Source organism: Centroberyx affinis, unplaced genomic scaffold, assembly GCF_046629955.1.
Source record: "Centroberyx affinis isolate AG114_WGS23_722 - 3 ecotype Tasmania unplaced genomic scaffold, CSIRO-AGI_Caff_v1 ptg000715l_1, whole genome shotgun sequence".
Lineage (NCBI taxonomy): Eukaryota > Metazoa > Chordata > Actinopteri > Beryciformes > Berycidae > Centroberyx > Centroberyx affinis.
In genome coordinates, this window is record NW_027279332.1 from 213,094 (window position 1) to 237,871 (window position 24,778).

Here is a 24,778-nt window from a genome sequence, read left to right on the forward strand (position 1 = left end):
GAATCTGTGTTAGTTAGATCGACAGTGGCTGCTATAATCTGGCTTTTTAATTCTGTGCTCAGGCCCATCTGGACCTTGACGGGTCCGAACCAGGGCAGCAATGGCAAAGAGAGACTACCTGGTGGAGGCAGCCAAGCAGATCCGCATGGCACTGGACAGAGAAGTCAATGAGGACTATGAGGCAGCTTTCAGTTACTACAAGAACGGGGTGGATCTACTGCTGAATGGGGTTCAATGTAAGTGGGCAGCATCTGTTTTTTTCCACATCATTATGCATAACCGAGGCTATGTGTAATACTGAATATAGGGCATTTGAAGAGGCATGCTTGCAACACACTCATCAGACATGTGATAGGAACATGTGAACTCTACTCTTGAGAGCAGAATGAAAGAAGGAAGTCACACGCCAAAGGTTACAGATTTCCTTGTTGGCCAAAGTTATCCTTTTTTTGTGTATGTCAATAGTCAGCTGTGTGTTACCAATCCTTATCCTAGATCAAAGGCCAAGTAGTGAGCAGTTGTCTAGTCTAGTAGTTGTCTGGTGTCTAATAGAGCTTAATTGTCTTACAGTGGACCCAAACAAGGATCGTCGGGAGGCTGTGAAAAGGAAGACAACCCAGTATCTGAAGAGAGCTGAAGAAATCTTTATTTCACATCTGCAGGACAACCTAGGGAAGGGAAGCTCTCATTTAGGGGTAATGCAATTATTCTTTACTAACATTTGCAAAAGTAGGTTTGTGGTCTAAGGGTATGGTGAGAATAATTTATGTCTGTGGGTGAGGTGTTTTTAGTGTTTTCTGCTCTCTGCTTAACAAATGTCCTTCTGATATTGGATGAGTCACTTCAAAATGTCAGCATTCATATCTTGTACTCCTGAGAGTTGAGGAACACAAAGGAGCACCTCCCATCCTGCTTCTTACATTAGTAAATGTGTCACTTTGTGCCAGTCTCTGGTGGCTCTTTTACATACAGTAAAATCCTACTAGAGAGACAGACAGACAGAGGGATTTAACTAGTGCCACAGACTAAGCCGTTTCATATCTAATATTGAAAAAAAAACAACAAACATAAATACAACTGTAATCTGCACTCTGCTTGGCTGTAGTTAATATCCACCATGGCTTTTATCACCAGGGTTACAGCAGCCTAAGATTCCGTCCAATCAGACACCTGAGTTCGCCTGTGGAGGATCTGGAGATGTGTAAAGTTGTGGGGGTGATTGATAAGGTAAGACACCTATGTTGTTTTCATCGTCTTCTTTCATTTTTCAAGTTTTAACATCAGTAATGACATTGTGCTTTGACACTCCTGGCTGTACATGATGAATATGTAAATGATCAACTACACTCCGTAATCATTTATCCACTTTCCTATGGTGGCCTGAAAATGTTATTTTTCATTCCAAAGGTCCTGACTGTCCAAAGTATGGTCAATAAGGAGACATTTGTTGTAAAGGTGAGTACTCAATTGTCCTCCAGAAGTACAGTACTACACAGGGGAAAATCGTGCTCCAACAACAGGAGCAGAGGTGCAACCACAAAAATAGTCCAGTAGTAGAAAATGGATGGGCGTCACACTCTCATGCCCATCCATTTTGTTCTGATACTGTATAGTAGTGCAGCACAAGTCTATAGGAAAACATCTATCTACTGATATGGGAGATGTTTTGGGGTCTGTAGTCTGGCAGTGAGCCAACCCCCGTATTCTATGGCAGGCCAGTCGATGGGAGCACGCTCCATCCTGTCTCCCTGAGTATCCTTCTCCATTGATCTGCCTAAAAGCTCTCACCCTCTTAGCTAAAGCAATTGCACCTCCAATTTCAGTAACCAGAGAGACATGGTAACAAAGAGGAAATTCCCTGAAAAGGGGAAAACAAGCAGTGGTTTATGATTTTTTGTTTTACCATGTCATTGTTAAAACATTGTTAACATTTTTTTTCCTTTCTACAATAAGATCAATGTTGTTTAAATCAAGATGACTCAATCCAGCAAAAATACTACAACCTAATAAACATGTTGACATGGGTTGACAAGAAGTCATGAATTTTTGATGGAAATGTCTGTAGACAGACTATTAGTCACAGCTGTGCAATAGTCCTACTGCTTTGCATGTGCGTCTTTCCAGAGCCTGGCGAAGTCGAGCTGGGAGAGCAGAGACCAGCCAACCATCATTCCTCAGGGGGTGCCATACATGGTGAAGCTGCTGAGGTACTATGTGAGCGAGGACGCTGTGTACCTGCATCTGGAACATGTTCAAGGTGAGCTCCTATCAACTGCTCTGCTGCCTGTACTGCAGGGATAATGTTGTTTCATCTGGCCATTGTAGTTCTGTGGTACATTTTGCTAACATTGGTCTCCCATAGTGTTGTGGTGGATTTTGAAGCTTGTATGAGATACACCTTGAAGTCTTTTTTTTGTTATAATAAGCATTGTAACAAGGTGTACTGCCACATGGTAACAGAGCTTAAGAAAATAATTATTGTTCATATTGATTATTGATCAAGTGATTCGTCTTCTATCCTCAGGTGGGAGGCTCTTCTCCAAGCTGCACAAGGTGAGGAGCGACAAGGCCAAGGAACACCCAGAATGCTTCAGCACCGGCCAGCACAGGATCAAGCTGAAGACCAGCTACACCTCTCCCACCATCAGCACAGACTACCAGCACAATGACAGAGAGGGCACAGGCATGACCCCCGTCCCAGAGAGAGTAAGCGATGAGAGCCCGGATATAGACTCCCCAACCTCATGGGATGAGACTCAGCAGCGGCTGGAGAGCTGTGGGACCCACTCCTACATCGAGGAGACCGGTTGTCTGCAGAACACGCGCTCTGCAGCATCATTTTATACTCGGCTAGAGCGGCCAGCTCTGCTTTCTGGTCCGCCGAGGACACACATCAGCACCCACATCCATCCACCAGCCCCTAGTTTGTGTTTGCACTCCACTGAAACTCAGGAAAAGCCTGCTCTTCCTCTTGCTTGTGCTCGTATCAGTCACGCTCTTGATGTCATGTCAGACCTTCATAAAAAGACAGCTGGAATGGGACTGTTAGAGTGTAGCTCTGACTTTGAAGTTGCTTGGAAAGCTGCAGATCCAGCACACAGCTGTGAGAGTATAAACCCCTATGCAGTGACTGACACTGATTTACATAGCACTATAGGACAAACTGTACCTCATACAAATCAGACCTCGTTTGGAACAGCAGGTTCAGCAAACAGTGAAAATAATGGTATGAGTCCTCGTTCCTCTCCTGCCATTTTGCATCTTCCTCTCCATTGCCAAACCCAGATCCGTGGCAGGGCCCCTTGGACTACCAATGGCTCTCACCAAGGATCTGTTTTAAGTGGGAACCTTGGGAACACCACAGACTCACTCAAGCAGAGCAGAGATGAGGAGCAGGACAGCAGCAGCCCCACCACAGAGGAAAGAAAGGCGATGGTAGTCATCAGGAGCACAGACAGAGCTGTGTTTTCTGACCACACAGACAAAATGACCAGCTTACAAAGTTCCCAGCCTCCCGCTGCTTCTCTGTGCCACAGTGCTGTAGGAAAACACGGGACACGTCCAGGGGTCTCCCTGGCCTTTTCAGGAGTGAAATACCAAGGGGAATCCTTTTCCAGAGAGCCCAGAGAGGGGGTGGAGGAGGCCTGGGAGCTGCTGAGTCCTGGAGAGAAGGAGGCACCTCCAAGGGAAGGATCACTGTGTGACCCGTACCCCTCTGGTCCTCCTGGGGCCCCATCCCAGAACAGGAGAGGAGATATGGATGCTTTCCTGAAATCAGAGGGATCAGATGGACAGGGGGAAGACCAGATCATTGAGGTGGATGGTTGGTGCCACCTGCCTCGGTTCCCCGTCAAGTCTTCGATGACCAAAGACAAGGCCGTGCAGGCCTGCTGGGGGCTGCCAGAGGCAGAGGTGCGCGTTTGGGGGGCACAGATCCTGCTGGCCCTCGAGAGCCTGCATCAGCAAGGCATCCTGTGTCGGGATCTCAACCCTAGAAATGTACTGCTCTCCAGCAATGGTGAGTTCATCAAATACCTAAAGATTGTAAGAGGAAAACATAATTCTTATGATTTTGATGTAACATAATGTCTTCACAGGAAAGGTGTGTTTGACATTTTTTGGCCAGTGGAGTGAGGTTCAGTCAGACATCGGCTCCAAAGCAATGGAACAGATGTACTGCGCTCCAGGTAAACTACTAAACTGAGCCCAGTGGTTGGGTTCTTTGGTATAACCTGCCACCTAGTGGTGAGAGACAATCTGAGCACCTTATTTTATATGATAGGTATAGATACTGTATGTATTATATGGCATAGGGATATGAAGGAATTTACATAATGACAATTAAATGCATTTTCAACAAATGCTGTCTGTGAATAAAGCTAAACCCAGCTCATTGTTTGTCTGCAGAAATTGGAGGGGTGTCCAAGATCACAGAAGCTTGTGATTGGTGGAGTCTAGGGGCTTTGCTGTTTGAACTTCTGACGGGAATGGTAAGCAAAGTCTGCAAAACATGTTCAGCCCCATAGATTAAAGTCCTTTTACATTTATTCCTGCATACTCTGATGTTGGGCTATGGCTACTCATACACACTGTTCACTGTGCCTCCAGCCCCTGTGGCAGCTCCATCCAGCAGGAATCCACTCTCACACCCAGCTGCTCATCCCCGACCACCTGAGCACTGCAGCTGCATCCCTGCTCACTGAGGTAAGGCTTAAGATTTGGAACACCCACCCACCCACCCACACACCCATACAGGGCCTGTTCCATGTTGGCCTATAGTTGCAACTCTGTCCATTGTATGCTCCTCTACAGTTGCTTCAGTTTGACGCTGGCTATCGCTTGGGTTCTGGAGGAGGAGGTGTGAGTGACATTAAGTGTCATCCCTTCTTCATCGGTGTCTCCTGGAAAGCTCTGAGCTGCTAGCGGGCCAACCGGCAGCACCTCTTATCCCTCTGCGCTGGAAGATAAGATGAGCATCCTCCAGTGCCCCAGCGGCATCATGTGGCCAAAAAGGATGCAGGTCCAGATCCCTGCTTCCTGTGCATTGTGTGCTTCCCAAAGATGAATGACACAGTAAACCAGAATACCAGTGAACCATGTTGCTTCAGAAATGTGTAATGAATGGATTTGTTACTTCTACTTATGAAAGAGACTCTAGACTCTTGATATAGGAACTGAAGGTAACTTTGATGCAATTTTGACATTATTGTTATATTGTACATTACTGTATATCCATGCATATCAACATCATTATCACCATGCATGAAAACTGATGCCTCTCCTTCTTAAATACTGACCATTATGACTTTTTGGACTATCTGCCATTGAAAATATTGTCATCAAACAAGGGCATTGGGCAATAAAAAATACCTCTTTACTGTGTTTCCCTGATATTTTGCTTTGGGTATGTCTTAAGTATGTGATGATTAGTATTTTTTATAGGCTACGGTTCCACGGAAGACCTGAGACTGTAGACCATTCTAATTTTATCAGTGAAGATTAAAATAATTTTAATGCATGTTAAATTAAAAAAGTATAGATTTGTAAATTTCTTCAAAAGCTAATCCCAGGACCATTTAGAGACAATAATTTTGTGGGGATATGAACACATTTTTCCAGTTGCTGGCACTACAACAAATATTCAGTGAATCCACTGAGTCAGTGTCCTGTTCATTGTGACAAGGTTTTATCTCTTCATAACAATCACTATTAGTCTTTGCTCTTTGGTGTCTAGCTTTTGTAGAGGTTTGTGTTCACAAATACTGAATTGTCTCAGATCATCAGAATAACATGGAATTTTGCTTTAGGATGGTGTTTTCATTTGAGCTACCATAGTAAGTCTGCTCAAGTATGGTAGAATAATTTTCATTTTTTTTTAGATATCAAACAACAGTCCAACAACCTAATAAATATATTTAATATGTCACAAGTGAACCAACTTTCAGAGAATTTATTTTGGACATATTCTTAAAATTTTAGGTAGCCAGACTGTGCGAGCTGGCTGGCACAAACAACACTGAAGTTGAGTAATGCAGCTCAGGTTTTATTGTTTAAAACGTTCTTTTTCTTAAATAGTCACTTTCTTACATAGCATAAACAGAATTTTTCTCATTTTTTGGAGAACCAGATGACAAAGCTGCTCAGAGGAATTCTTTACTTTGGACATCTTAGGACATAGTGTTTCTTGGTTTGTAGCCCAACTTGTTCTTCTCTCACCAAAAATAATGAAATGATAATATGCAGTTCGGCTAAGTTTGCCATTCATCTCACAATAAGTTGAAAATTACTCAGTTGTATGTAGAAAATGGCATATGGTGCACAAGTTATACAATATCCTTTTTGATCTAGAGACCAGTACCACTGAAACCCCAAACCCAGACATTCTCCACAATAGCACCAAGCCGTTTATCATTTCCAGCCATGCAAAAGTCCAGTGTACACCCCACTTTCTCTCCAAAAATCCCTTTTTTCTAGTTAACCAATACAATGATATATCAACTGCAATTACAGTAATGTTCGTCAGGAGCGTACAGCCACTGTTTGTGAGGGGCGGTTTGTTTGTTGGGGCCTGGAGGTCCAAAGGGTTCACATGTCCAAGAGCAGCACCCTGGGGTCCTCCACTACTGACTTGATCTTGCGCAAGAAAGTGACGGCCTCTCTCCCGTCAATCAGACGATGATCATACGTCAGGGCAACGTACATCATGGGACGGATCTCCACCTGGAGGACAGGAGGCAGTTGAGTCAAGTCTCCCAGTTTCCATACATAAGCACTCTGTTGCTAAATGGGTTGTCCTATTTTTGTACATCATTATGTCTTGGCACATTTACCATGATATAACCGTGCGCTAGTTCAAACTGAAACACAAACCTTGCCCCCGACAGCAACAGGCCTGTCAAAAATGCCATGCATGCCCAGAATAGCAGACTGGGGGGGGTTGATTATAGGCGTGCCGAACATGGACCCAAACACTCCACCGTTGCTGATGGTGAAGGTTCCTCCATCCATGTCCTCAACAGCCAGCTCGTTCTTACGGGCCTACAAACAATCATCCACAATTAATATCAAGACATCAACATAACAACATATTTGACTTCAACATACAGTTTAAAACAACCTAAAATGTCACCTTTTCTCCCAGCATATTGATGGTCTTCTCAATGTCAGCAAAGTTCATTCCCTCTACTCCTCGGATTACAGGAACCACCAGACCCTGAGAGAGGAAAGTTATGTGACTGGACTTGCTAGCCTTTACATTAGAGAAAAGTGGCCTATTAAGTACTGACACACATTACCGTTTATGTACAATCTGCTTGTCTTACCTTCGGCGTGGCCACAGCCACACTGATGTCAACGTAGTCCCTGTACACAATCTCTTTGGTTGTGTCATCAATTACTAGAATCAGAAAGAGCAAACAGAAAGCAAAAATTTTGCATGGAAGAAAGGTTTTTACACAGTATTAAAATTTTAAAACCATCATTAGTTTAGCCACAAAGACCGATTTTCTTGAAGCACATACCATTTTCCGGCTAATGCAAGAACAAAACTAGGAAGTAAAACCCACAGACTTTTTTTAGGTCTTTAAAACCCTAGCAATAAAGATCAACCTGCTTCACTGTGGTAAGTAAAATAGGTCAGGGTGGTATCGGGGAGTAAATAAGTTAGTCTGAGGTTTTGAGGCAATGGAAGATGGCAGATACTGAAACATAAATCTTGTTCTTCACCAGATGCACCTCCAGTGACTGGATACCAAACGTGTACAGTCATATTCAAACTGACATAAACTTCTAAGTCTTTTAAGGTGAAATCTTTACCAGCGTTGACAGCGGGCTGGTCAGACAGTGCGTAGGCTGCAGCCTTCACAAATGCAGACATGAAGCCCAACTTAATGTTATGCTTTTTCAGGAAGGCGTCTTTGTAAGTCTTCCTCATGTCTGTGATGTTGCTGTGGAGAGATTGCAACAAAATTAAAACATGGGCCAATTAGTAACAGTTCACTGTGAGTAATGATGCACAAGCAGGGCCAAAGCCCACAGGATTACTTTAGTGTGAGGCGCTGCTTTCTGTGAATTTTGTAAGACTCAGGTTAATATAGTTACATTTTGAGTTGAATGTGACAACGATTCTGACAAAAAGGCAGCCAGTTATGAAAAATCAATCAATCAACGTAAAACACTTGCAATATTGGGGTCAGACAGGTTTTAAAACACATTTACACAAACATGGAAAGTAAATGGTTCTTATTAGAGAGAGGGGCATGTATTTGAGAATGCAGCTGACTGACTCTTGCTCAATCAAACACATTTTATGTTCAAGCTGTCTGTCATACATGAGTGCCTGAATCACTGAAATTTCATGGGTCAATTACATGCGTTACACGCAACCAATAGACTGACTACAGCTACAGAAAGACGAGTTATATTCTCATTAGTTTGCAAAATGCGATGTACTTTCAAAATGGTTACGGATTTGTTGCTAGGTGTGCAACAAACAGATCGACAATTTATAAATTATGTTTATTGAAAACTGGCATTTATTTACTAAAACACGACAATCCATGACTAGCAACAGGTTGACAGTTTATTAAAAGTTTTAAGTTATACTAAACCTATTCGAAACTACAATTTTCAAATATTGTAATAATTTTCTGAAAGATACAAGTCCCAAATTTGACATAATTTACAAGAAAAAATATATGCCTTTTAATGGCTATAAAATAAAGCTGTTACAGGTCATGGTGAATTAATGCTATTGACATTGGCCTGCTAATCGTTTCACCATTGCTCATTTTTCTCTTGTATCTCTCTTTTTAATTGTTTGTTTTCCTGTCTCTAACCCTGTTGAAGCTCTAGGGTTTCTCCGCTAACGTAATTAGCCCCTCCCAAGACACGCACTCTCCGAGAAAGGAGAGAAGAAGCGATAAAAATCTTCACTTTCTAGAGCCTGTAAATCTTATTGGGCTGTCATAAAAGCCCATATCGGTTGAGGCAGCTCTTCCACTCAGAGCGCAGGTCTCTGTGGGCCCCTGCAGATGCTCCAGCCTCCTGCTCTGACTAGCTCCTTCGGCTCCAGATGAGCCCTGGCCTGGGAAGTCTTCCTCCAGACCGTCAATGTCAATCTAATTAGGATACATAGAAAACCCTGAATAGCCGAAAGCTGACACCACACATTTGCGGGGGAAAAGAAATCCTCAAAGTGTCCTCTTCAGCACAGGGGGCAAGTGCAGACAACAACATTTCCTTGTAAATTAATAAAACCTGTTTTAACAATTCTTATCTTCGTTTTAGATGGCATTACGACCAAATATTTACATTCCAGTGTTTAAGAGGCTATCAGGTTTCAAAAAGCTTTTCCTATTGGGCAGATTCCAATCTATAACCATTTGTGCAAGTGTTGTCTCAACTCTCTGAACACTCTGAAAAACACTATATACACAATAGTTTAACATTTCCACGTAACCTATATTCATTTACATTTGTCAGATACTTTTTTTTATACAAGTTAGGAAGGATTCAGATTTACAAACTCTGTAAGTGTAAATGTACACATTTTCTTAATGGGTTTTACCTTCATGTGGTTTAATGCAGCAATAGTGTTGAGGGCTTGATAATGTAGGTCAACTAATTCTGAATTTCCTACCTCATGTCGACCTCATTAAATGTAGTCAACATTGCGCAGGTGTTCTGGGCTTCCTTCAGTCTCTGGGCGATTCTCAGTCTCATGCGGTTCATCTTAACCTGATAAAGAAAACACACCTCAGTACGATAAATTGTCGTCAACTCATGAACTTCTGTTATAATAATAATTTTATCTGTATAGCACTTTTTAAAACACAGTTACAAATTGCTTCACATATAAAATACACACATACAAATGCAAGTATACAAACATACCTACATACATACATACACACAAACAAACACATGTATACATGCATATGACAGGTTAGCAAAAGTTAAAGCACACGACCAAAATAAACAAAACTGAAGAAAAATAGAGAGAGATTTCTTATAAAAAGGCTAACCTATAGAAATGAGTTTTCAGAAGCCGCTTAAAACAATCCACAGATTCAGCAGATCTGATGGGATGGGGAAGGCTGTTCCAAAGTTTGGGAGCTACAACCGCAAAAGCACGATCACCTCTGGATTTAAAATAGGAACGGGGAACAAATAAAAGGCCTTGATCAGATGATCAGATGAGTGGCTGACCGCTAGAATAGGGGCTCAACAAGTCTGCTATATATTCAGGGGCTAGGCCATGCAAGCCTTGTACGTAATTAGTAAAATTTTAAAATCAATTCTGTGTTTTACTGGAAGCCAATGAAGGGAGGCAAGAATTGGAGTGATGTGGGACCGACGACTAGTTTTTGTTAACAGCCTAGCCGCTGCATTTTGCACCAACTGAAGACGAGCTAGAGAGGACTGAGTAATGCAAGTAAAGAGGGAGTTACAGTAGTCTAAGCGAGAAAAGATTAAGGTATACACTAGAAGTTCCATATTTTTGGCTGATAGTATGGGTTTGATATTTGCAGTATTTCTCAACTGAAAGAAACAAGACCGAATAAGCTAGTAATATGAGGTTCAAAGTTCAAATGTTGGTCAAAAAGAATACCAAGATTCTTAGAGGTGGTCTTGATGTTGCTAGCGAGTGGGCCAATAGAGTGACTGACCTTCTTAGTAAAACAATCGGGGCCGATCACAAGGACCTCAGCTTTGTCAGAATTGAGATGAAGGACATTTTGAGACATCCAATTTGTAACAGAAGCTAGGCAGTCATGAAGGGTGGTAAGGTTATTGAGGTTATTGAGGTTATTAGGTTTAATTGAAAAGTAAATCTATGTGTCATCGGCATAGCAATGGTAAGAGATATCACTGGAGGGGTTTAGCAGATGGCCCAGAGGTAGCATATATAATGAAAACAAAATAGGTCCAAGGATCGACCCTTGTGGGACCCCACATAAGAGGGGAGCGGAGGAAGATACATAATTGTTAATGTGAACACTGAAGTGTCTGTCAGACAGGTATGAGGAAAACCATTTCAGTGCAGTACCAGAGATACCAACCCAGTTCAGTAGTCTATCCATTAAAATGGCATGATTAATGGTGTCAAAGGCCGCAGATAAGTCAAGTAAAACTAAAATGGAAAATTCACCTTTGTCTGCATGCATAAGAATGTCATTGGTTACTTTAAGCAGTGCAGTTTCAGTACTATGTTTTTGACGGAAGCCAGATTGAAATTTATGAAAGATGTTGTGTGCCTCAACCAGTTGGAGAAGCTGGTGAGCGACAACTTTTTAGAGAATTTTGGAAATGAAGGGAAGTTTGGAAATGGGCCTGTAGTTAACTAAATCTGTGGTATCTAGGGAGGGTTTTTTGAGGAGAGGGAAGACACTAGCTGTCTTGAAGTAGTCAGGTATGCAGCCAGAGGAGAGAGATTGATTGACAGACAGAGACCATTGATCTTGTCAATAAAGAAATTTAGAAACCTATCACAGTCATCAGAGGAGGTGGCTGGAAATCCAGAATGAGCAGGATTCAGAAATTGGTTAATAGTATTAAACAGAAACCTAGGGTTATGCTGTTATTGTTGATCAGGCCAGAGAAATATGCCGCTGTTAACCATGTTACAAATCCTAGCCATGATCACATCTACCTTAACATAATTTAGATATTCAGGTGATTTTTGCATCTTACCCTGCTCTCTGTCCTGCTTGCTTTAGCCCCTCCCTCTGCCTGGGCCACTGGGGCAGCTGGAGCGGCTGTGGGCTTGATGGCTGAAACTGTGACAGAGATGAGACAAGAGGTGAAGAAGCCGTTAGTATCTCTTAACATCGGGTAAGTGGCATTACTGAAAGCCACTGTCTACAGAAAGACGGAAAAATGATTTATCATGTTCCCTAGATGAAGAGAGCACACGGGTCAAGCTAAACACTTCTCACATGACACAGACCGTCTGTCTGATGATGACTAACCTGGTTTGGTGTCCATAGCATGTGCTGGCACAGGTGGCACAGGGGGCATAGTGGTGGGAATGGGGCCCACAGCCGAGGGAGGGGGAGGGGGAGGAAGGGGAGGTGGGGCAGCAGAAGGTGGTGGAGGGGCCGCAGCGGCAGGGGCCTCGGCTTTTGGAGCCTCTGCAGCTTTGGGAGCACCGGCTAAGCGCACAGAAGTGAACAGATAAGGAAATGCTAACCAAAAATTAATTATGCTTATTTTTTTTAGGACAAATCCAGTAAGTACTACAGACCTCCTTTCCGAAGCTTGAAGAGAGGTGTTCCTCCTTCTACTTTCCCTCCATCAGGGACCAAAAGCTCCTCAATCACCCCCGCAGCGGGAGAGGGAACCTGCACTGATGTCTAATGACCCCGGAAAGGAATAAAAAGAGAAAAGGCAATTGCATCACTTGCATCATTGTGAATGCCAATGCAAAAAAGTGCGAGGATATTTCTTAACTCGACAAAGAATTCCAATGTGTGCATGCACATATTTAAGCGTAGACTTATGTAACATTTTGAATTAATGTTTATGTTAGGGTTTTATAGCAGACTATCAAAAATGATTTAAAAACCTTTCACTACAGGCTGAAGTAGGATAAAAATAAATATATAAACAGACAGACAGAAAAAGAAAGGATATACTTTAGTTATGCCTTTCCCTTTCTCACCTCTCCCCTTAAACCCAACTCACAGCCAATCAGAGCAAACAAAGTTGAACATTTGGAAAAGTGTAATACTGATTAGGGGAAAAGAGGGAGGCTTTCACTTTTCCAGGCAAAACCTGGCAATTACAAGCCATCACAAACACAGTGAGCGTGTATGACATTAAATTAGTTATACCTTATCAGTCTCAATTTCGCACACCACCTCATCCTCGGTGACAGTGTCTCCGACAGCTGCAAGAAGTGAACACCGTTTCAGCATGGGGGGGGAAATGACAAAACTTTGACCTCTTGCTGCAAGGCATTCTGTGATTTGGCCAATGTCTGTATATTAGGCAGCTAAAATCTGTATGAAAACAAAAGAAAGGAAGTTACCTTTCTCCCACCTCACGTCCCCCTCTGTGACAGATTCTGCAAATGCAGGCGTCTTGACTGTGACAACTTCATTCCCTAGAGGACAAAGACAAGACAAAGCAAATGGGTTGTTCACTCTGCACATCAGCATTGATGCTGCAAACTAAGACTATTAATTCAGACACAAGGGCAAAATGAAAGGCACGCAGGCCGATACATACTGTAGGCTACAGATGTCCTAAAGTACTGGATTTGGAAGACGCTGGACCGGGGATCACACTTGCTGAAGATAAAAACACAGACACAATTGAACTCTGAAATATGGCTAGCCTAAATGAATCATCCAAATACACTGACAAAGAGTAAAACATAATGAATACGTTGATTCTGACTCTTTGGCTTGCATGTGGCATGGTATTGTCAGCCTAAAATCCCAAGGTTAGTGTATAAGAAACCCGACATGCCCCATGTAATAAATCATTAAAGTTACAGACAGAGACGCTGATAATCAGAAGACAGGTATGTGACAGCGTAAATCTGGCAGGAAAATGAAAATTTGTGAGGCAGTTGTGACTGGATGAAGATTTTCAATGTCAACAAACAACTTATCCATCAGAGCTGTGGTGTTAAAGGCTGTCAAATTGAATACTCTCAATCTGAAACTAACTTATGTCTATCAATAGTATGGCATTTGTTTGATGTGTGTAGTACTTACACATTGCTGTTCAAAGTGATAGCATGGCTAGCTGATAGAGCTGAAGGAAACAAGACAAGGGAAGCATGTGAGTAACATCTTGGAGCAGGATTATTCAGAAGCAAAGGTTCAAGAAATGTTTGCGATGTAAGACTCCATCCCTGACCAGCAAGCACACATACCTGCCGTGGCCCGACGAGCTAACACATTATTCCCCTGTCAAAAGAAACAGTCAAGCATTGCAAGATATTTGTGATTGTCACTCTAGATATGACATTCTTGTGCAGACAAACCTAATCTGGTATTTACAATGACAAAATCTCTGGCAACAGTTGTCAACAGAATTTGTAATAAAAACAAAATAAGTGCATGATGATGATGATAATGCAAATGGCAATGTTATTAACGACACAAAATGTCTGAGAGAATTCAATGCTCAGAGTCAAAGGTCACTACTATGCTTTGGACCATGACCTTTGCCATAATAATATAGTTTGTCAAACGGGTAGCTTGTGTACGTTAGTTTTGCATGAGAACCTACACAGCAAAAACATTAAGAACTTATTTTTATTTGTGCGGCTTATCTATATTGAAGTTCACTGATACGCTTATGTTTGCCATGCAATTTTGAGAAACTATTATCAATGGGGCTTTGCTGACAGTTGACTTTGAACCTTCTCGCTGTCTTGCTAATATAAAGAGATACACTGCGTTACAATCCATATGAAAAAACATTTGCTACCGCCAGTTTAGCTAAATTGTGTGAATTTGTCCTCTCATAAACCACAAAATGACCTCAGCAAGTCAGCTAACTAGCACCCACCTAAGCAGCTAGCTAACCTAAGCTACTCATACATTTAGCTTAGTGTAGCTTGCTCTAGCTAGCTAACGTTAAATATCGTTAAACAAGTTTGTGTTAACGTTACATCAACATGGCCCGGTACCTTCTACTAAGCAAACACCTTTGATAATTATCAAACACGTGACCAAAGTGCACAGAGGACACTGCTTTCAACTTTAATACAGACTGCACCAAAGATTTGGTAAGAAAAGTGTCATACTGTCCTTGGCTTACAATGTTACGGCCTATCCGTGGCCTACAGAAGCTAGCTAGCTACCGCTAGCTCTTACAGCTGCAGAGGCTGTGCCTTCAGACACTGGCAGCAACGGCGAGGTGCCCTTTCACGAGTGGCAATGAGAAATTACGTTTCCTATGTGCTTGTTGCCTACCTGGCGGATGGCAGAGAGGGAACGACCAAAATTCCTGGTGAGACACCGGGAATGGGATAACATGGTGGCTGTGTGACAGCGACCTGTCAGCGGGAGAAGAGCTCCGGTCACACCGAGAGGCTAATCACGCGCAAGAACCGAGGAAGTTGAGTGGGATAAACCAAGTGCTCCAGCTGGAGGGGGGGTCGCTGTCACTGACTGACAGGTGGCATCATATAAAAACTTCCATGGCTGAACCACAGCCGAGGCACCTGCCTGTCGCCGCACTCTGGACTCTCAAGGTCTCTTATTATGCCTGATTAAAATAGGCTGTAGAGACATACAACTTTAAATACAACTCCAACCAGTCTTACAGAGGGTCTACTGCTAACATCAGTAAAACGTTCTTTGGTGGAATAGAACAGAATAGAATAGAATAGAACAGAATAGAATAGAATAGCATTACAACTTTCAATGATTATCATGATAGGCTTAGTCTTGGCTACACTTACACGGCAATTCAAATATAAGATAACATAAGATAAGATTCTTACTTCTCCCAATCCACGATTGTGTATTGGGCCATAGCAATAGAATAAATAGAAAATACTGATAATTAAAGATACAGAGTGCTCTAATATGGAGTTCCTATTGGCCAAAAACAATTCCCACGATGTTGACCATTGACAGAATTATCCAAATTTCCAAATTTCCCTCAAGCAGATTTCTTTTTTTGTGGCATTACTTCATAACCTTTCATCAACTTTGAAGGCCACCGGTTACTAATTATTACGAATACTACTAGCCTGTAAAGTACTTGCCTCTCTTTGACATTACATGGGTGTGTTATAAAGCCAGACTTACCCATGGCCACCTATAAGAGCTTTTAGATGGCCACGCCCCAGCTCCGTTTGATGCATCGACTCCCCTGCACTCATCAGTCCAACTCACTGTGTGCAGGCCGTCAGCTCGGCAGCTCCCGGCGCAACAGGTAAGACCTCAGCAGCTGTCTAGTCCTTTCAGACATACAGAGTGTCACAGTGCATGCTGCAGCTCAGCTCAAAACTGCTCAGTTTCCTGATATTTCATAAGTGACAGACTTCATACGTGAGTGTGGTTCATGCTGTCCGGATGCTTTTTGTATGATTGACAAAACAATAACATCACATCATTTTTTATTTTATTTTTTTTGCATAGGCCTTGCTGCTTATTGAATTCATCCGCTTTCAAGTGTTTCAAAATTGTTTCATTAATGTTAATGTTTTTGTTTTTTAACAATCAAAAACAGCAATTGTTTTTCTTATGTGGATTATCTCTGACTTGAGTTCATTTTCGTGATAAAAGTATCAAATCACAGTTAAAACAGAATAGGCTGCTCATTCACTTGACATATCCTAGATCAAGTGAATAGTTAGTGATATAGTTATATAAATTAGGGCTTAATTTTTAAAAATAGTATAAATAGCCTACTGTCCAGGCCTATTTTACGTTTCCGACTTCGGGGAGTGTAGACATCAACTAATTCACCATTTTGCCATAGCCTACAATAAGCTTTAGGCCTATTGGTTGTTGTCTCGCAGGACATTTTTAAAACTCACTAAAGTAATAGAATACATAGACTCAAACTATATAATCCTCCTGTACGCAAACACATCATAGGGGATTTGACTTAATGCCTAAAATTCGCTTTGTGGAAGAAATGAGCCAACCTATATTTACATATGCTCCTAAAGCAATTAATTTAGTATTGCTCTTACTAATTGTATGTTTTCCATCTTTCAAAAAGGAAAAAACAAAACAAAAAACAAAGCAAAAACAGAAGTATAGCTTTTTTTAAATGGTGTGAACTACTGAAATAAAACCCACTGCTAACTGAGAAAAATAAAGTTGCCTGTTGTAAAGTACAAAAAGAATATTTAAAAATCTGTGTTTTCACAATGCAAGTTCAGCCATTATAATTGTTGGCTAATAGTACAGATGGATCTAGCAGAAGCTCCATATTTTAAATTGATGTCAGTAATACTACTACTTGCAGCCCATTGTGTCACTTCAGTCTTATAGAATAACAAAATACTTTTACACTCTTAAGGGGAATACAGCCAATGAACATGTATATTACAGTACTGTCAGGCAATTGAATCATGGGTCTATTTTTCTTTTTACTTTATTTCTTTTTTTATTTTTTTTATTTGGTTTAGCCAAATTAGGATTTTATCAGTTTTAAATCTGAACATTGATCATGATGATCATTGATTAAGGTGAAAACCATAAAAAGATGAAGAGGTTTTCATGATATTTTCACTTTGTTAATAATGTATACACAGTGCCGTTTCTTGTGCATGGTCTCTTTCACAGGCTGAAATCTACCTTTCATGGGTATGCCACAATTGTTCTTTTTATCCTTCGTGTTAACTATCATTACAAACCCCAAGATGAAAGGATACATAAGAATGCATTCCCACGTTCCTCAAGATCATGGAAATTTCTTTTACGAATCTGAGGATCTTGGAAATAATGGGGAGTCCTTTGATTTCCCATACTATGAATATGTAATAGTAATTTTATTTGGTAAAGTAATCATTTTAAAACCATGAAAGTAATTTCAGGTTTTAGATGAAATAACAGCATTACCTGTGAGGGTTATATCCACAAGGTTTTTTAATCATTTTACAATTTAATGTACTTTCTCCACATTACTACCCAAGGCATAAAGAGACACTACACATTGCTTTTAAAATGGAATTAATCATAAATGTAGACAGCTAATGATGAACCAGTTATTCAGGAATAGATGAAGGAGGAAGAGGGCTGCACATTTTTTTTTACATTAGTTTCAATATTTTTTTTACCTTACTTTGGATTCATGTTTTTTTACATTATGAATGAAATTAATGATGTGCTGATTTTTCTATTTTTTCAGATCCTTACATTTTGCATACTCTGTGATTCTGCAGCGTGTCCAACTAAAGAACCTAAACAGTGTTCTCTTTGAGCATGAACCTCAGTCTCCCAGACCAGAACATGCACAACCCCAGCGAGGGCTGCCTGGAGGATGACAAACCTGACCTCATGATCCCTTGCTTCCGCCGAAACATGTACGACGAGTCTCTGGCCTCGTACTCCAACGGATCCATCATCTCCCAGCTGCTCCGCAAGACCATCCACAACAAGAGGGCTCTAGATGAAAACCATTTCTACCTGTCAAGCTCCGCCATCGCTGACTCCGGCCAGGAGGACCAGAGCAGCGTCTCCTCAAAGGACAGTGCGGCCGAAGCTGCCTCCCCCAGCTGCCACCTCTCGACGGGAGCCAGCCCGGAGGGGGAGCGTCCCCTGAGTGATCACCTGCAGGCCAAGAGGGCCCGAGTGGAGAACATCATCAGGGTCATGGCAGGCTCGCCCAACAGCAGGCCGCATGGAGACAATGAGAGGTCCGAGGCAGAAGCCAGAGAGACCAGGGAGACCAGGGAGACCAGGGAGGCAAGAGAAGCGTACAGGGAGAACAAACGCAAACAGAGGCTGCCGCAGCATCAGGAGCACAGCGTCGGAGGCCCGGCAAACAAAAGAGCCGGATGCAGTAGCAATGGTGACAACTGCAACACCAAGGATGAGGAGTGTCACAAGCTGAAAGAGCAGCTCCACAGCATGCAAAGGCTCCTGCGTCAGCTCCAGGAAAAGTTCCTTCAAGTTTACAACCAGGAAGATCCAGAACACGAAGACAGCGACGAGACAGCCGATGCCGTTGAGCACGACAACTTGCCGCAAAGTACAGAGTCACGCTACGCGAGCAATGAAGAGGATTTTGAGAGGAAGCGCGACAGGGCGACTGCAGACTGTAAGGGCAGAATGAAAGTAGAGGGTTATCTGGTCCACCAAAGAGAAAGTCAGAACCTGCAGGACGCCCTGAAGCAGGAGCTGTCCCGGGCTGTGAATGAATGCGTGGACAAGGTGTTCAAGAAGGTCTCGTCCACGGGGCTGGATCTGTCCCCTCAGCAGCGCATGTGCCCATCCCCAGAGATGCAGATCAGTGTGGGTCCAGACAGGAAGAGCCAGCAGGCAGGCTGCGCCCAGGAGCAGCCCCACTCCGAAGAGACCGCGGTCAAACCCCGGTCTCTGGAGTACTATGAAAGCACCGAGGCCCAAAGTCCACAGGACCAGACGGAGGCCCTGTCGCTGGTGGTCCGCAAGCCGGCAATGACCCCTCTGAGCTCAGTCGCCCCGACAGTGAAGAGGCCCTACCCCTTACACCAGCCGCCCTTTCAGTTCAACTACAGCACCCCTCTGCATGACAGCCAGATCCTGGAGCACCTTCTCAAGTACGGGCCCCACACCAACTTCGGGGGTCTCCCTTGCATGCCCCCGTCAATGGACAGGACATCCCCGGACTCGGTGGACCTGCCCTGGGACACCATGGCCATGAGGTCCAAGGTGACGTCCAGCCACCTGGGCCACCACCCTCGTCCCACCGCCCTGGGCCCGGTGACGGTGGACAACCTGTGTCTCCCTCATGTCAAGATGGAGTGTGGTGAACTGCAGAGCATGGCTGAACGAAACCCCTACATGTCTCTCAACATATCCTTTCACTTAAAGAAATAGTTAAGCTAAATTTGTTGTGCATTTTCAGATAATAGCTTCTTGATGCAGGTTTTGACCACACATAGCTCTTGCTATGTTGAAATTAATAACAATTTTGTTAAGTAATGATGTTAAAAATACAGGGTTGTAAAATTCTGCAATTTGTTTGACAGATGTAGGTTGAAATGGGAGTGGTGTAAAAATGGTGTAGCTTTATTACTATGTAAATACAAACCAATTATTAACAAATGACTACAATCATCCAGTTTTTTTATGAAATTATTTACCTTAACAATGAAAAATCAATTCACATAAAGCGACAAAATTAGGAGTAAAAAACATGGTATTTAATAACTTTATATTTTGATATAAAATGTTTTTATGTACTATTCTTATTGCAGGACATATTTTATGTTTACCTTGGCATTTTATACAAACTCCCTATATTTCAGCCCTTCCATTTGAACAATGACTGGTGGAGGTTCATTGCAGCATGAGCAGTTCCTGTAACAAACTTCAAGGAGAATTTTTTCTTTGATCTTGCTAACCCCACAGAAAATTATAGCATCTTCTTTAATCTGAGCAGAGTAATGACTTTAAGTCTAGAAAAAGACAAATAAAAAGGAATACAAGGCTTTGATAAGAATTGCCAGGAACAAAAGCCAATTTTTCAAAGGCAGAGAAAGCATCGGTTTCTGTTTCAGGAAGCGCCGTTTTTTCAGACTTGAAAAGGTGCAGGATCTATTTCTCCATCATCAGAGTGATAGGGGTGCATCTAAAAGGTCACATCTGAGTGCCGGTGGAAACCACAAGTGCCTTCCAACCATAACACTTGAGCTCTTGTCTTGAGCATTTGTTGTTGGATACGTCTGTCAAAATGTACACTATAGAAATAGACTACAATCAAAAAGAATTTCAGCATATAGGAACTAAAAGAAAATCACTCCAGGACAAGGAGTGTTATCCAGGATTTTTTTTTTTTGACCGCAGCTTGGAAGTTAAATCATATTTGCGAATTCTGTGGTTTCTCATGTCCACAATCAATATGATAATAGAATAATATCTACGTTTTCATCATCCTCTGTTGACCTTAATTAGGAACAGTGATTTCTTTGCTGCTAATCTCATCACAGAGAAAATGATCCTAAAATAGTCACAGAAGTGGTCAGTGTTGTTGATTCTTTGTCGCGAGGCTTTAGAGAGGAATATTATCTGCTGCCTCTCAGGATCCGCTTTATCTTTACAGTGCAAAGAGCTCTGCTTCTCTTTGAACAATACCACATAAATCTTTCATCCCAACTTCCTTATTTCAAAGGTAGGGTTCCCTAATAAATATATGGTGTGGTGTGACCTGATAAGGAAATATCATGACCTAAGGCGTGGTTGTGGACTACAGAGGAAATACTCCTGTGCATCTTCACTGCCATAGGGGAAAAACTTGAGAAGGAATTGAATATATTAATATTTGCAATAAAGAAAAGTCATTGAAATATACATTTGACTAGGATATCAATACATGGTTGCCCTAAACCATCTAAATTATTTTTAATTACAGCAAATAAACAGAATATTTAAAATGCATTGTATCATCAATAACATAATTATATACTATATAATTTCCCCACTTTGTCTGAGGAAAAATATATTGCACCATATGTTGTCTTGAAATCAACTTAATTATATCTGAAAATCAACTCCTTTCTTTCAAAACATTTCAAAACAAGCCGCCTTAACTGCCAGGCATGAAGTGCTTCACCCTCTAATTAAAAATCCCTAATCTAATTCGTAATGCTGTTTTGCCAATAAGCACATGTTAGGGTCATTATTGACTCCCCGGTTAATGCCGAGCTGTTCTTTAGTGAAATTCAATTTAGCTGAAGATTGAGGCAACACAATACTCTGCTCTACTATCACTTTGCACAGCACTGTATGCTGTGAATTATATTTAATTGTCCGCTTTTTCTGCCTTAACGTATATGTGCACATTCAAGAGGGTCTCACCCCCAATCATCTGAAGAAGGCAAAGCTCATGTTCTTCTATACCCGCTACCCCAGCTCCAACGTGCTGAAAACCTTCTTCCCTGATGTCAAGGTAAGTTTTATATTGCTCAGTTTATTTAAAAAAAAAAAAAAAAAAAACCTGCAAAATTGTTTGTTCTGTGTTTATCTCCCCAATATCTACTTGTTGATGTATGGTTGGGACAGAATCAGCAGTGTGTCGGAGGAGAGAAACAAAGGAGCAGAGGGTTTACAATAACAAAGCCACTAAGCTGCTAGTATGTCCTGGGGGCAGAGGGAGATACAGGGGCATTCTCTCTTTAAAAAAAGCCACTCCAGTCAGCAAATGGAGTGACAAAGGACTCTGTAGGCAAGGCATTGCTATTGAGTGTCAACATAGAGTTGGTATTAGACTTGTGCTGCAGCAACCAGGCTGTGAGCTGTGAGCGCTGGCCCTAACCACAACATCCTGTGTATTTTGGCCCTGGTCTCCTGCCCTGCCTCCTCTTCGCCTCCTCTCCTGTCTCCTTATCTGCGTCCTTTTATGTTACCCCTCCTGATTCTTCCTATTTATCGCTGCTTCCTCTCTTAACCTTTCCTATATCCTTACTGCTTGTATCACACATCACTAGGCTCATTTTTATAACTCCCCTCCTGCCTCCTTTCCAAAATCCTTTCATTTATTTTCTCCAACCGCCTCTCCTTGCCTACTCCCTCTCCCGTCTCCTCTCCTATCTCTTCTCCTTCCACTGTGGCCCCGGATCACCGGGCCAATGTGGGCCCCAGCCCCTCAATCTGGTCTGACCCCCGGGGTCAGGGGGGAGGATGCGGTTGCCGCAGCCTGCGAACGTCTCCTCCTTGCCTACAGTCCTGTGGTGGGAAGTGGCACTGAACAAAAGAGGGCCTAATCCTGGTGTCTGATTCCATCCTATCAGCCCGAGTCAGTGAGAGGGAAGCTTCCTTCTGTCCTTACGCTGCCGCTTTCTCACCCACAACACCAGAGAGAAGAAACGTCTTTGATGCCTGCCCAGCCCTTAGGCATTTTTTTCTGTCTTTCTGGATGAAGAGACAGAATAACAAGACTAATGTCAAGACTGAGTTTAGAAATACAGAGCTCTGACAGATGTTTTTTCACCCTGAACATTGGTGGGAAAAGATCAGAGCAATTAATGTCGAGAAGAGTGACAGACCATTAGGTGGCATTTTGCCCTACAGGTACTGAATGCAGGTTTTGAGCCACTTCTCAAACTCATACTAAAACATTGGAAGCCCATTGGGTTTTTGCAGACTGCAAAGCATAGAGATGAATATTTTCAAATGTCAATATGTTCTCACTGAACTTATAAACAGTATAAAGCCACATACTTTGTTTCTCTCCACCTCCAGTTCAATCGCTGCATCACCTCTCAGCTGATCAAGTGGTTCAGCAACTTCAGGGAGTTCTACTACATCCAGATGGAGAAGTTTGCCCGCCAGGCCATCGTTGACGGCATCAGTGATGTCAAGGAGATTTCTGTCAGCAGGGACTCCGAGCTGTTCCGGGCGCTGAACATGCACTACAATAAAGCCAACGACTTCCAGGTAAATCCCCCTCGCTAATCACCACGCATTGAGGCTGCAATTTTCTCTAATCTGTATCGTTCGCATTATTTATGTTGCAGTGAAATTATTTCTATTTTTGTAACCGTCTAATCTAGAAACGCTGCTATCTGATTCTGTGCTTATTGATTTTTGTCAAAAGAATCACTGCACACGTACAATGTGTGACCAACACAGAGAGTTTCATTGCTATTCTTCATCATTGCTCCCCTTGTGAAAATATATTTTTTTCTGCATATAATTAGAGGAACAACAGCATTCAGACTCCATGGATGCACTTTAGTGAATCTTGCAGTAGTTTATCAGGAGGCCTGGGAGCTGACTCGTTCATCACAGTAGCCGCAGCAGTGCCCAACCTGCTGAAGTATGTCAGACCTCCAGCATGTCACACATGTCCTTGTCCTGACCTATGTGTCACGCTGCACCTGTGGCTGGCCAGCCTTTACAGCCATTATCTAAACTCCAGAGTGATGCTTTATCAAACTGTGGGAAGAGGAAGCCGCAGAATCCCACTAAAACAACTCGGGATTAGAGGACCAGTACGCCTGAGCGAGACTCAGATTGCTACTGATGCGGAATGCTGAGAAAGACGCTGTGAATTCCGAGGGAGAAGGCCGTTTGGTGGGAAAGAGACGAGACCGTTTTCTTTACCTTGGGACCAAGACATTCCTTTCCCAGGGATGCTTTGTGTCGGGAGATGAGGGGAAAGAAAAATAACTTATGCCAACAACTGTTGTGTTAACCGGCCAATGGATGGGAAACAAGGGCAGCGGCTCAGGCCTTCTCCCAGCATCCTTTGCATCTAGACTGCGTCTGTTGATTGGCGCTGAGAGGACAGGCTAGAATTCCTGGGAAGTTAGGGCGCTCTCTCTTTCCCAACAGTTAGTGTAGGTCCAAGAAAACAAGGCTGGCTAATCAAAGAGCCCCCTCATTGAAAGTTAATGATTGTAGCGTTGCATTTATTGTATGTGTGCAGAGAACAAAGAAATGAGCTCCCTTTTATCAGGTTGAGTGTTTAATGAATTGCGCTTCATCATGCATTTTTGACGCAGAGTAAACTGACTAGAGAACACGTCAGTATGGTTTGTGCCAAAGCATTAAATATACTGCTGTTTCACTAGTAGAATAAGGTTCTTATCAGAGTGACTTTACCTATAAGTCTCCACGTTTTCCCTCTTTTACAGGTTCCAGACAGATTCCTGGAGGTTGCTGAAATTACCTTACATGAATTTTACAACGCCATTTCCACAGCCAAAGATTCAGACCCCTCTTGGAAAAAGGCCATATACAAGGTGATCTGTAAACTGGACAGCGACGTCCCAGAGGAGTTCAAGACGTCTTCCTGTTTATAGGCTGAAGGAGAGAAAGAACAAGGTGAAGAAAGGTGATTTTTTGGAGTTAGTCACTTGACAGTATTATTTCATCATTTCTTGTAGTGCATTTTAGTGAGATGAAATTTAGATGTTGGATGAATAAATCATTTTGTAAATCTGTAAAAACACACACACCATTTTGACAGTTAAGAAAACTATCTATAGTCTGAAATAATGTATGTTCTGCTTTTACGAAGAAGCAACTATTGTTCAATTTTAATGCTCTCGTGGTTTATTATAATGTTTAGTGTCTACTTACATAATCTGCCTCAGCACATTTAGAGAATGATTGAGTTCATAGGTGTGCCAACATGTTTACAA

At 42.3% G+C, this 24,778-nt stretch overlaps 3 protein-coding genes across 5 annotated transcripts; 2 read left to right on the forward strand and 1 right to left on the reverse strand.

The window, feature by feature from the left end:
- The first annotated feature begins 100 nt into the window (after positions 1–100).
- Positions 101–4,923, forward strand: rps6kl1 (ribosomal protein S6 kinase-like 1). Its single transcript, XM_071519602.1, is given in 11 exon segments — positions 101–236; positions 571–695; positions 1,135–1,227; positions 1,408–1,455; positions 2,125–2,305; positions 2,504–3,559; positions 3,620–4,018; positions 4,098–4,187; positions 4,408–4,490; positions 4,609–4,704; positions 4,813–4,923. Coding segments are annotated over 11 exon segments (2,418 nt in total).
- Positions 4,924–5,960: 1,037 nt separating this feature from the next.
- Positions 5,961–15,055, reverse strand: dlst (dihydrolipoamide S-succinyltransferase). Of its 3 annotated transcripts, XM_071519570.1 has the most exons (15): positions 14,937–15,055; positions 13,889–13,922; positions 13,728–13,767; positions 13,234–13,295; positions 13,034–13,108; positions 12,837–12,892; positions 12,248–12,356; positions 11,973–12,155; positions 11,695–11,780; positions 9,641–9,738; positions 7,816–7,946; positions 7,323–7,396; positions 7,130–7,213; positions 6,871–7,038; positions 5,961–6,720 (listed from the first exon to the last, which is right to left on the reverse strand). In XM_071519570.1, exons 1-15 carry the CDS (start codon positions 14,997–14,999, stop codon positions 6,586–6,588), a joined length of 1,398 nt encoding a protein of 465 aa, XP_071375671.1. In that variant the 5' UTR covers positions 15,000–15,055; the 3' UTR covers positions 5,961–6,585. The 3 variants fall into 3 exon arrangements, with proteins under 3 accessions (XP_071375671.1, XP_071375673.1, XP_071375672.1); XM_071519572.1 differs by lacking the exon at positions 13,728–13,767 and having other exon boundaries at positions 13,234–13,342; positions 13,893–13,922; XM_071519571.1 differs by lacking the exon at positions 13,728–13,767 and having other exon boundaries at positions 13,234–13,337; positions 13,885–13,922.
- A 2,854-nt stretch (positions 15,056–17,909) lies between these two features.
- prox2 (prospero homeobox 2) lies at positions 17,910–24,436 on the forward strand. Its single transcript, XM_071519599.1, has 4 exons — positions 17,910–19,484; positions 21,472–21,579; positions 22,872–23,066; positions 24,269–24,436. The coding sequence occupies exons 1-4, from the start codon at positions 17,910–17,912 to the stop codon at positions 24,434–24,436; spliced, it is 2,046 nt and encodes a 681-aa protein (XP_071375700.1).
- Positions 24,437–24,778: the final 342 nt, after the last annotated feature.

Excerpts from the sequence above, each read along its gene's own strand:
- dlst (XM_071519571.1), bottom strand. The coding sequence starts at position 14,999 with ATGTTATCCCATTCCCGGTGTCTCACCAGGAATTTTGGTCGTTCCCTC. Across the intron at positions 12,893-13,033 it reads GGACGTGAGGTGGGAGAAAG|CTGTCGGAGACACTGTCACC; the intron begins GTAACTTCCTTT and ends CACTTCTTGCAG. Across the intron at positions 6,721-6,870 it reads CTGTTGCTGTCGGGGGCAAG|GTGGAGATCCGTCCCATGAT; the intron begins GTTTGTGTTTCA and ends CCTGTCCTCCAG.
- prox2 (XM_071519599.1), top strand. The coding sequence starts at position 17,910 with ATGAACCTCAGTCTCCCAGACCAGAACATGCACAACCCCAGCGAGGGC. Across the intron at positions 19,485-21,471 it reads ACCCCTACATGTCTCTCAAC|ATTCAAGAGGGTCTCACCCC; the intron begins ATATCCTTTCAC and ends GTATATGTGCAC. Across the intron at positions 23,067-24,268 it reads ATAAAGCCAACGACTTCCAG|GTTCCAGACAGATTCCTGGA; the intron begins GTAAATCCCCCT and ends CCTCTTTTACAG.